We start from the raw sequence: 12,234 nt of genomic DNA on the forward strand, positions 1-12,234 counted from the left end.
GTAGTTTATTCTTAACGGCATCATTGCTGCTATGAAAAGTGAGGCGAAAAGGTTTAAATTTGAAATTAAGAAAAAGGAAAAAAGAAGAAGTTGTCGTTCATATAATTTTTTTTTTTTGAAGAAGGTTATTATTTAAACAATAAACCATTGTTTAACAGTAAAAGGTTTATAAAAAAATCAGTAAAAGGTTCACCCAATTTTGCATAGTAATGAGAAGTAAATTCTTAAAACAATTAAGAAAAAACTTATTTCAATGACGTTAAAAGTACTCCGAAAAACACTTCCAAGTTCCGTTTAGCTAAAAAGTATAATATTATTCCTTATATTAATGAGTTAACTTAATTCACTCATTAGTTGAAACTTGAAAGCAAATGCAAGTTCTAAATATCAAACACGATGAATTATAAGATTTTTATTAATCGATTTTTTTTTTTTATATATATATATATATATATATATATTACCCAAATTATGAATTCACGAGGATGAATATTCATTATCCGTACATACCTATAAAAATCAAATTGTATAGAAGTCAATTTGGAAATAATGTTATGAACTGACTACAGAATGTGATTTTTTTGGAAAAAAAAAGAAAATTCCAAATGTAATTTGAATATTATAACTGAGATTGTAAACACTTTTTAAGATGAAAAAGAAAAGGAAATAAATTAGTAATGGAAAGAAGGGAAGCAGTTTGACTAGGAATGGGAGAGGTTCAGAGATAGAAGGGATCGGTTAACGCATCGTCGTGTCACAATCTACCAAATTTCTTTGGGAACACAGTTTCAGTGAAAAACAATGATAAAACGAAGATAAAAAAAAAAGTAAAGAATTATTAAAATAAAAAATTAATTTTAAATACAACGAAAACACGCCAACGATTACTATAATCTTGCCAGCTTTTCCTTTTTCACATTCTCTCTCTGTCTCTGTCTGTCCCTCTCTTGCTCTCTCTCTCTCCAAAGTCCATACTTTTTGATTTGTGGAATTACTCTTGTTCCTGGTTCAGCACAGCCTCCACAATCTCCTCCTCTTGCTCTTTCTCTTTTTGTATTTTTACAATAAAAAGATTCAGTTTTGTGTGTTGTTGCTGATACCCATTAGCATTTTGTGTTCTGGGTCAATGCGGTCATCTTCTCTGCAAATTAGGGCTTCAATCAGTGGTCTGGGGTGATCGATTCTGGCTTATGAGTGGATAAGAAATGTAGTTGGAAAAGCTGGTGTGTATTCTGAATAATAAAGATTTCATCTTCATTGTTGGGGATGTTACAAATTTTGTAAATTTAGCATCTTTTTTTATTTGCCCCTTATCCTGGATTTGTTCTTTATTCCCCTTTCACGACTAATCGGACGACTAGATTAGGAAATCTCATTGGATTTGAGTGGATGCTCCAATAAAGGTTGAAATTTTTGACCTGGTGGACCCCTTTGTGCACATAATTAAGTGGTGGAATTTGGAACAAATCTGAGCAGAAAAGTTTCGCTGAAGTTACTGGTGAGGGTGTATTGAAGGTCTTTTAGGATGGATCATGTTATTGGTGGGAAATTTAAACTGGGAAGGAAAATTGGGAGTGGGTCTTTTGGGGAGCTTTATATTGGTATGTTCATGTTTTTGCTCCCTTTTTCTGTATTACAGTAATTATAATATTCCTTTTAAAGCATTTCCATAGATAGTTATGTGGTTTGTAACATATTTTTTTTCCTATCATCTTTGTCAGCTGTCAATATACAAACTGGAGAGGAGGTGGCTATCAAGCTGGTATGTTAGTTCTCTTCTCTTCAATATTTTAGCTCTCTTTTGAGTCTGGATGTGGTAGAATGACTAATTAGTTAACCCTTATATGAATTTGTAGAGATCCATTGATGTGTTCCTGTTTCTAATTCCATTTGTCTAATATGTGCATACATGAACTAGTCAGTATTTCCTTGATTTAATCCGTGGAACATGGTTTTAGACCGTATAATTGTCTTGCACTAGTTGTAGTGCTTTAGAACTCTCCTAATTTTTTTTTATCAATGTTAAGAGTTCCAATAAGGATACGTGACAATTGATTTGAGATGTAGTTTATTACTGTCAGAGTAACTAACAGAGGAAATAACATCTCTCTCCTGCATTTTTACTGAGAAATGGTTAAGGTTTTCAAGAAATCAATAAGATTACTTTATGCATTTCAGTGGCATGTGAAATGCTACATTATCTTGCTATGGGTGTAGCGCATACTTGGTTCCCATTATTACGCTGCAGTTTATCTTAGATTGTTCATCGTATTCTTTCTTCTGTGTTTTCATAGTTTTTTTTTTAAGTTTATGATATTTGTCTGCACATTATTTATCTGTGTTTGTTCTTAACCCACTCGTCCTCTCTGTAAAATTTCTAGGAACCTGCGAAGACCAAGCATCCCCAGCTTCACTATGAGTCAAAATTGTATCTGCTTCTTCAAGGAGGAAGTAAGTCTAAATCTCTATTTGTTTTCTTTTCCCCCCCATTTTGGTACTAGTTGTATTAGGCATTACCTCATGCTAAAGTTTCACATTAAAATTATTTCTCAATCGTTCTGTTGTGTGAATGCGTGTTGCTGTCTTTTTGAGTCTAGAGGATATAGCTTAATACATGTCCTGAATCTTCTTCTATTTATGAAACCCAAATCATTAGTCTCAAACTATTCCCTCAAAGTTACGTGAGACTGAAAAAGTTTCTGAAAACAAATAAGATTTTTTCTTTTGAGTAATGCAATTTGGTTCCTTCTTGAAGCGGGGATTCCCCATCTCAAGTGGTTTGGAGTAGAGGGAGATTACAATGCCATGGCAATCGATCTTCTTGGACCAAGTCTGGAAGATTTGTTCAATTATTGCAATCGGAAGTTAACATTGAAGACAGTGTTAATGCTTGCTGATCAATTGGTGAGTCCATGTGGCCATCATTATCTAAGCAATGTACCTTACTTCGTGATACTAATGTTTGACTTGCTTAATACTGTTTTTCAGATTAACAGAGTTGAATATATGCATTCTAGAGGCTTCCTTCACCGTGACATTAAGCCAGACAATTTTTTGATGGGCCTAGGACGTAAAGCAAACCAGGTATATTATTTTGTTGAAAATGCCTTCTTTCTTCATCTTCTTGTTTTGGAAGATTTTGGTTGTTATTTTATCATTTTTCATATGAATGGAAACTAAATAACTCATGTTAGTATTACTTAGACATGATGTCAAAACACATTTTGGAATTCAAATGTGCAAGACTACTGAAGTACTTACCTACAACAGAATTGGATTAATCTTTGTAAGAGAAGACATAAAATGGTGTTATGCTACTAAGTATCTAAGAAAGTAAGTTTGATAAATTGAATTATTCTTTATAGTTCAAGAGAAGGCATAAAATGGTGTGATGCTACTAGTATACAAGAAGATAAGTTTGATAAACTTGCTTCAGGAAGAAGAAAAGGAGCAGAATGTTTATCTTTGCTAGGATGGGGAAAGAACCTTAAAAAATACAATTCATTTGAAAAACTGCGAGTCAGGTGGTTATTCTATTTTGTCCTGTTTTGTACCTAATTGTGTAGGAGTGATTAAGTTTAGGTTTAGGAGTCGCTTTCTACAAAAACCATGAAACAGTACCTTGCATGTCATGCTGCTTCAGATTTTGGCTTGTCATGGCCTCTTCCACACCTTGAAACTCACAACACATTCCTCTGCCTCTTTTCTAGTCATTTCAATGAGTTATTTTCTTTTCTTTTTGCCTTCAATTCTATTTCAGTGTAATTCTTTGGTGCCACTAAAATAAATGATTGATATATTCTGAATTGAACCATTCTATTTGATCATCCAAATTCCAGTTCTTTTAACTATGTTCTTGTCATGCTGGATATCTCATTTCAGGTTTACATCATCGACTATGGCCTTGCAAAGAAATATAGGGATCTTCAGACACATAGGCACATACCATACAGGTAAATTTTGTCATCATTATTTCAGGATATTGAGGTGTAGTATATAAAATTTTAACTAGCACTTTAGGGAAAAAAACGTTGTGGTATTTATTTGTGTCTTCCTTTGATTTAAGCATTTCTATCACATCACTTTTGTAGGTCCTGTACCCTTTTTCAAGTGGATAGTCTTTACCTAAATTTAGGTAGTATTGGTATCATTCACTCACTACAATGATTAATGATAATATTAATTGGCATCACTGTCAAATATTGTGGATGTGGTTGTCCTTGCAACCAAGCACAACTATGCAAATTGCAAAATTCATCTTTCAGTCTATTTTTCATTTCAGTAATATAGTTCTATTTCTTAATTTTTTTGCAAAATTCACATTTCTTTTCTTATTAACTGTTGTCTTTCTTGTTCAGGGAAAACAAGAACCTTACAGGCACAGCTCGGTATGCAAGTGTTAACACCCATCTTGGAATCGGTGAGTAATATGTTGTGAATTTGTGGTGGTTCATTCTTTTTTTGTGTGTTGACAACAAATAATTAGAACTTTTGCTTTATTTTTCTGGCAGAACAAAGCAGAAGGGATGATCTGGAATCTCTTGGTTATGTGCTCATGTACTTCTTAAGAGGAAGGTCAGATAATTGATAGACACATCTCTTTACCCCGTACATTAGAAATTTATTGTGTTTTTCTTTATGTAGTTTATAAAAAATTGTTATTCTCATATATTTCCATTGTACAATTTTTTTTCAGTCTTCCTTGGCAGGGACTGAAGGCTGGCACCAAAAAACAAAAATATGATAAAATCAGTGAGAAGAAAATGTCAACTCCGATAGAGGTAATGATAATTAACTGGATCAGTGCAGCTTTTGGATAAATTTGATACTCCCTCTGGATCTTGTGTTTTATGCTTTGATTTTGGTTGGATGTTGTTGAATGGTGTGATCTGCAGTTGGACCTGGATGTACGTATAGGTTTAGAAGATAAGTTAGACCTGAGAGCCACTCCCATAATAGTTTGACTTCTAATGTGAATACTTATGAGCAAAATGAACTGCTTGTTTCTCCTGTGCATTAAACTATATTTAGTTATCTACAAATATTGAATGATGTTATTAACTAAATCCTCATGTTAATTTTCACATTTTAAGTCTTAAGTTGTATATGCTTTGCATTCAACAATTGGCAAAACTTGCCTATTGTCTATTTTACCTTTCTTTCCTCTTCTGTTATAGCTCACAATTTTATTGGTCCTGTTTTATTATTAATATTGTGCCTGTATAATAGGTGCTTTGCAAATCGCATCCCTCAGAGTTTGTATCATATTTTCACTATTGCCGATCGCTGCGGTTTGAGGACAAGCCTGATTATTCATATTTAAAGAGGCTTTTTCGAGATTTATTTATTCGAGAAGGTATTGCACATGATATCTAATTTGTAAATTAGCATTCTGTATATTTTGATGAAAACCTAGTATGTTAAATGGATGCAAATTGATCTGGACATTCTTATTGCAGGCTATCAATTTGACTATGTTTTTGATTGGACTATATTGAAGTATCCACAGATTGGTGGCAGCTCTAGAGGGCGCGTTAGTACTTTTATATCATGCTTGTTTGGGTTTTTCTTTCTGCTTGAGGTCACTTACTATAATTGTTTTGATAACAGCATGAAAGTGGCAAGGCAGCTATGCATGCAGGACCATCTGTACAAAAGCCAGAAAAGATATCAGGTCCAATCTCTTTCAGCCAAATAAGATGATGAAATTTGTTATCCTTCTAATTCAAAACAATTCTGACTCCTGGTGATCAGAAGTTAATATATTCTATGACTTCCATCTTCCGAATTTCAGAAAATAGATAGTCTGAAAACATTAAGCCATATCTATCCTTTTCATTGTACATGTCAATTGTGGTTGAACTACTGTACCTTTCTCAAATTTATTTTTGTATATCCCATGGTCATTCAAGTCACTTGTTCATTTCAGTTGGGAAAGAGATTCGTGAAAAATTCTCTGGTGCTGTTGAAGCTTTCTCTCGAAGGAATCCAACAAGTTCCAGTCCTCGTGGTGATCACTCCAAACATAGGGGTTTTGATGAAGTAGCAGTGCACAAGGATGTGGTAAGTTCTGTTTTTTAACAATTAAATTCCATTATTCCTCACATGAAGATTCCACTGTTTTCAAAACATGAGAGTTTTGTAAATATGTTGCATGCAATCATTTGTTATCAATTTTTATATTTGATTTTTTAGTTGTGGAGTATTCCCATCACGGAAATAATGGTGAAAGTTGTCAGTTAAATAATGAGTTAGTTTGTTTATCTTCAGACCTTTAATTTGTCCATCATCATCATCTAAGCAAAGATCCTTTGTTCGTCTTTTGCTTTTGCCATTTTAATTATGCCTAACGCCTATATATATATATTTGTTTATATTTCTATTGACATGTTAACCTTGTCTTTGAAGTATCATGAAGAGAAGGGACGGAATTCATCTCGATATGGCAGCAGTTCAAGAAGAGCCATAATCTCATCATCAACCAGGCCAAGTTCCTCCGGGGATCATACTGACAGTCGTACTGGCCGGCTCACCTCAAGTGTGAGCCGTCCATCTACTAGAAACGCTCAACCGACATACACGCGGTCTGGATCTACCAGAGGCAACCGCGATGATCCCCTCCGGAGTTTTGAGCTCCTCTCTATCAGGAAGTAACAAGTATATTTAGTTTCATTTGTTGCAGAGACATTTTCAAAATTCTAATGCACCTGTTTATCCCAGAACTATTGATCTCAAGCTTTTTGGAATCATGTTCACGTATATTATTGAATTGCCATGAGCCATGAGGTTATAAGCAACTTCATTTGCTGTTACCATTCTGTGGACCAAGGTGGACTATTTTCTGCCCCCTCCTAGATAGAGCCTTCTGAAGAAGATTTCTCGGTGTTGTATCATGTTCCTAAAACATGCTCCTGAGAACTCAACCAGGGTCCTCTCTTGTTTACTACAAAAACTTGTTTTCTTTTTTCTATAAAACAAAATAGATGAAAGTAGTGTTGTAGTTTATGATACATTTGTTATTGTCTCTTCTGCATTCAGACTCAACACTGCCTCTATGTTTCCCTTGCTATGAGAGTGGAATTAATGATGTTAGAAAATGGTCTCAACCAGTTAGAGCTGTTTGAGATATTTCAATCTTCATTTCTCCTGTAGCTTTATGTGGTGGTGTTAGTTTTAACATTTCTGGTGTTTGGTTAGTTGGTATGATTTCCTCAAAATAAATTTGTTTTAGTAGATATATCTAACGAGATTATTTTATGTGAGAGCAAGAAAAAAGAATGGTTCTTAAATGTTATCATGGATGGTTAAGATTTGAATATACAAGTCATTATGTTGCATGATGAGCATTTATTTTACTTGTAGTTTTGATTATCAAAGTATAATTGTACGAGTTAAATTTATACTTGTTTTTCTATAAAAAAGTGTCTCGTTGGATAAAGGTGTGTTGTATGGTTTCCATTATTCACTAATTATGTTTTATGGTATTTCATTAATTTTCTTTTTCAAGGTAACATAACATTATATTCATGCAACAATAATTACCTAATACAATTGTTCTAACAGATTATTTTAAGGACAAACATGATATTCTCCAAGGATAAATATAGAGTATTTGAGGACAAATATGAACAGATACAGTATTTCATTAATGGTTATTTATTTTTAGTTTCTCTCTCTCTCTCTCTCCTATATATGTATATTCTTGTGTTAAAAAGTGAATTCTTGTAAATAGTCTGATTATGTATAGTGATTTAAAAATAAATGGACGTCTTTGAATTATTTAAATTATTACCAATTAAGATCTTATAATTCAAGTTATAATTCAATTCCATTTAAAAAATTATATACAAGTAATTCAATTTTTAAGAACTAAACCATTAAAACAAAACAATTCAGTTTTTTTTTATTCCCTTTTAAAGCATTGTTTTAATTCAAATAGTCAACCACATGGACTATTCTACTTTGAAAGTTTGATACACACCAAACAACTTAAATTTTATATATTCCCAAATGTCAGAAATCAAACTTCAATCACTGTAAGTGATGCGAGTCACTTACTACAATCTCCTATTACGAATAAAAGAAGTAGCGATAATTCAATTTTAACTTTTAGTTTTTGTTTAACCCAATAACACTTTTCAAGTTAATTAACCCCTAGTTATTTCTTAAACTAAAAAGCATTGTCTATGACAGTAAGTAAGACACCAGAGAATGCTTGCATTTTGTCACAAATGGATATTTCAAATTTTTGTTAAAGCTTTGGGAATCAACTCTTGATAATGCAAGGCCTACATAGAATCAATGAATCTACAAATGTTCAAGCTATATTATCATTTTCCCTTGCTTTCATTCCAAACAAGCACCAGGACCCATAATCTGAAAGCTTTTTCTGCCAGCCAGAACATTAATTAACGTGGCAATTTACATAAAAATAGCATCAAACTAAAGACAATATATTATTCTTCATGCCCCCAACCACAACCTCTACAAGTAAATTGCCATCTCAGCAATTTTGATATATCATCATTCATACATGATTATGTCAAGGATGTATGTACACACTCAACTTGTGAAATCCCAATAAAACATGAATTTTTGTTTCAAACTATCACAATCCCAGGCAAAAAGTTATGGGTTTCTAAGAGCTGCCAAACGCTTCTCAAGTTCGTCAATGCCCGAGCTGCATCAAATTTACAAGGTCAAATAAACTTTAATAAAAAAATAAAATGACTAAATTTTTATTTATTCATGCAAAATAGACACATGGTCCAAGTTAAATTCTTTAAAAAAAATGAACAGAGTTAGACAGAAGATACCTGCTAACATCTTCCGTATTCTTTGTTGTAACTCTCCCTTTGGGAGCGGCTGATAACTGCCAGAGTTCAAATATGAATCACATTAAGTCAAGCAAAAACATTATGACATGAAAGGAGTGCAAAGATTAAGAACAGCATATTCCTACCTGTGAGGCAACATCCACACCAATTTCATCCAGCACCTGAAAAAAGAATTCAAGTGAAATTGTCACCAATTTTGTTTTGTAATTTGAAAAAGAGATGTGATGATACCCAAACAATAAGACCTATCTCAACAAGATTATGGAAGGACTAGCCTAATGGCCTCAATTGACCAACCTAGTTCACTTCACCCAGGGATAAATAAGGCTGGGTGTTTTTTCTTATTGATTCTTGATTGCCCAGAGTGTTGTTGGTGTGGTTAGGACCTAAATTTGGACCAATGATTCTAGCACACCTGACTAATCCTCAAGAATTGTAACAAGATACATTTGTTATTCTTCCTAGTAAACAACTTTATGTGAAATAATGTCCAATATCACTCTTTAATTATTTGAAAAAATTAGTAAAAACCCTGCAAACATTACAGCATACATATTATTTTTTGAAGTTGCAATAGAAGATAATAGAGATTACCTGATTTGTCAGTTCATCGGTTTCCTCTTCAGCTTCATCATTATCCAAGGCATCATCTATGGCATCCGACATCATTTCAGTCTGCTCATAAATTATATAGCATTAAAGTCCAGAAGTTGTTGATTGAAACAACACAATGATTCCTGTTTTTTCTAACTTCAAAAATTAGTAAAGCAAAACATCATCTTACAGTCATATCCATCTGTGCTGATTGTTTCTGGAAGTCCTGTATAATTTTAGCCTGCTTAGCTGGTTCCATTTGCTGCAATGAATCTTCTAATTTAGCACAGGGGAAAAAGAATAAAAATGGAAGCAGAGTTTAAAGACTTCGATTTCAATGTTTTATTTTTTTCAGAGGAAGTTAGAAAAAGTGCTGTTATCATTGCTGTTTCCAGATACAGTATTTTTCCTTTGAGTTTCTCCTCAATGTGGGATATATCCATGCCATCCAATTTTATCTTCTTCTAATTCTCATTTCCTTCCCTCATGTGTGCAGTGATAGGAGGGGAGGAGGGCAGTAATATCTTTTATAAAATTTAGCAAAAGAACAATGCCATGTCCTTGACTATTCTGTGTAATAAAATCTAACAAACCCCTCAGTAAACCCTAAATATGAATAAACTTTATGCACCAAACCCTCAACCTTTTACAAACTTGCAGATGGATCTATGAATAAACATCAAAATGCATTTGCGTTCACATATCTGTATTGGACATATATATTATACCATTACTTTTAGATACTTCACCGATATGTATTTTTGAAGTATATAAGCCTTCAAAAAATTTAATTCAGCCAAACTAAGTCATAGAAGTACTGTTTGAAGGCAATAAGGCAAAAGATTCATGAAGTCAATGTAACCACTTTTATTTAATAATATTGAAGAAGTATGCCATTAATGTGGATTTGCAAAATAGCAACTGTATATTTAGTTCCATGATTTTTTTGTACATAACCTGCATGTAGCATATCCTATAAACTTTAGAAGTAGTTGTATTATATCACTATATTGGATGCAATAGTATTCAATACACATCATATATATGGATCATAGAGAAACCTAATCAAATGTAAGGACAAATATACTATGTAAGGACAATATACATATTTAAAGTATAAGATTGAATGTGCTACCTTATTGATAGCTGCCATTGCCTTTGTAGCGCCTTTCATGCCAACAGCAACAGAAGAATGGGCATGCATCGCCTGCATCAAATTACAAGCACAGCCAATACAGGGCAAATAAATCATGCACCTACTCAAACACAAGTAGCAAAAGAAGACAAATAAACACATTACAATAAACAAAGGCTCCATCGACACGTACCTGCGTGTGAGTTGCTATGCCTCTCATCTGAGCTCTACTACCTTGAAGATTCGCAATTTGTTGCCTAAGCCTGACCAACTGGCGTGCTAGAATTTTAGTAGCTGCCTGAAAACAAAACATTCAATTTTAAACTCTGACCAAGTGATCAATGTCTGCAGACAAACGCAAAAAACCCCCCAACTGTGAGCATGAAATGCAGATGATACCTCATTGCCTGTCTTAGCAGTTCTCTTTATCTCAGCAAGAAGCTTCTTTTCCTGATACCACAAACACATGATTCATATTATATAAATATAACACACAAGTTGAGATTCGAAAAAAAGGATAATCACATTCACTCGTTAAGTAACTACGAATATGACATACTTCCAATTGTAGTGCTCCAATTTCCTTCTCCACACCTGAAATAAGGAAACATTTTATTATCACATAAGTAGAAATCTCACACCTCGAACTTATTCTGACAAAAAATGATCATAACCAAGGTAAATTGATTGATGAAAGGGTTTATGATATGAAGTTGACTGAAACATCACATCACCTCTAGTGGCGTTCGCCATTTCTCGTTTACTCTCACGAAGGGCCTCTGCAGGAAATAGAAACAAGGGCTTTTAACCAAACCAAAACGTGAAAACTAATCGGAAACGCAAGCATCCCAAACATGACGCTAATCTAACTCTGATTAGCTGAGAGAGAAAGCGATAATTTGGCAGAACAACAACAAGAAGAAGAACCTTTGGCAGTGGGTTTCTTGGAGAAGATGTTCATGGCGATCGGTCACCGTGGAATGGAATTAGGAAGAGACACGCACAACACAACGATGAAAGATCCTCGTAATTTGTTAATCTAATTTTCATGTTTTTTAATATATATATTTATTTATTTTCCTCTTTCACTTTTTATTTTTTTAAGATTTTAGTTATTAGAAACCGCGTTGGTTTGGTCCACCATTTTAACCATTATTTTTATTAAACAAATGATAATATTTATTTCCCTCTCCAAAATAAATTTGACATTTAATTTTGTAAAAAATTAGTTTAGGGTTCACTCCGGGCGAAAGTGATTAATTCACCAATTATTTGTTTGTTCCATGGAAAACATTTCTACCATATCACCACCTTTTAGTTTGACGTTAAAGATTCAGTTTGGTTGAATAGAGTAAATTATTATAAACTTTTTCACATATATATTCAATTCTTATTAATAAAATGAAATAAAAATAAAGAAGTGGTTAGAGAAAATAAAGGAGAAAATAACAAATTATCGATATCAAAGGGAAGAGAGATAAAAAAAAGTGTAGGTTAAACAAGAAAGAAATTGTGTCATGGGCATTAACTTTAAACGATTTTTTTTTTCATTTCTCGTTTCTCCAGAACCTAACTGTAATTAAAATAATTTTTTGAATTGACATGGAATGGAGAATGAAGATATGTCTATATATAATGTCAAAACACATAAGGAAAATAATAATTGAT

General features: G+C 33.1%; 2 protein-coding genes across 2 annotated transcripts; one reads left to right on the forward strand and one right to left on the reverse strand.

Moving 5' to 3' along the window:
• Positions 1–795: 795 nt before the first annotated feature.
• LOC137814303 (casein kinase 1-like protein 6) lies at positions 796–7,134 on the forward strand. The gene is made up of 14 exons (XM_068616959.2): positions 796–1,601; positions 1,722–1,762; positions 2,382–2,451; positions 2,756–2,904; positions 2,989–3,084; positions 3,883–3,953; positions 4,359–4,420; positions 4,512–4,575; positions 4,697–4,781; positions 5,230–5,356; positions 5,460–5,533; positions 5,611–5,674; positions 5,930–6,063; positions 6,409–7,134. Exons 1-14 carry the CDS (start codon positions 1,526–1,528, stop codon positions 6,652–6,654), a joined length of 1,359 nt encoding a protein of 452 aa, XP_068473060.1. The 5' UTR covers positions 796–1,525; the 3' UTR covers positions 6,655–7,134.
• Positions 7,135–8,372: 1,238 nt separating this feature from the next.
• VPS2.3 (vacuolar protein sorting-associated protein 2.3) lies at positions 8,373–11,632 on the reverse strand. Its single transcript, XM_068616960.1, has 11 exons — positions 11,494–11,632; positions 11,301–11,345; positions 11,126–11,160; positions 10,966–11,016; positions 10,760–10,864; positions 10,567–10,638; positions 9,622–9,693; positions 9,432–9,512; positions 8,963–8,998; positions 8,817–8,872; positions 8,373–8,680 (listed from the first exon to the last, which is right to left on the reverse strand). Exons 1-11 carry the CDS (start codon positions 11,525–11,527, stop codon positions 8,629–8,631), a joined length of 639 nt encoding a protein of 212 aa, XP_068473061.1. The 5' UTR covers positions 11,528–11,632; the 3' UTR covers positions 8,373–8,628.
• Positions 11,633–12,234: the final 602 nt, after the last annotated feature.

This window comes from Phaseolus vulgaris, chromosome 1, assembly GCF_051622355.1.
Source record: "Phaseolus vulgaris cultivar YP4 chromosome 1, ASM5162235v1, whole genome shotgun sequence".
Lineage (NCBI taxonomy): Eukaryota > Viridiplantae > Streptophyta > Magnoliopsida > Fabales > Fabaceae > Phaseolus > Phaseolus vulgaris.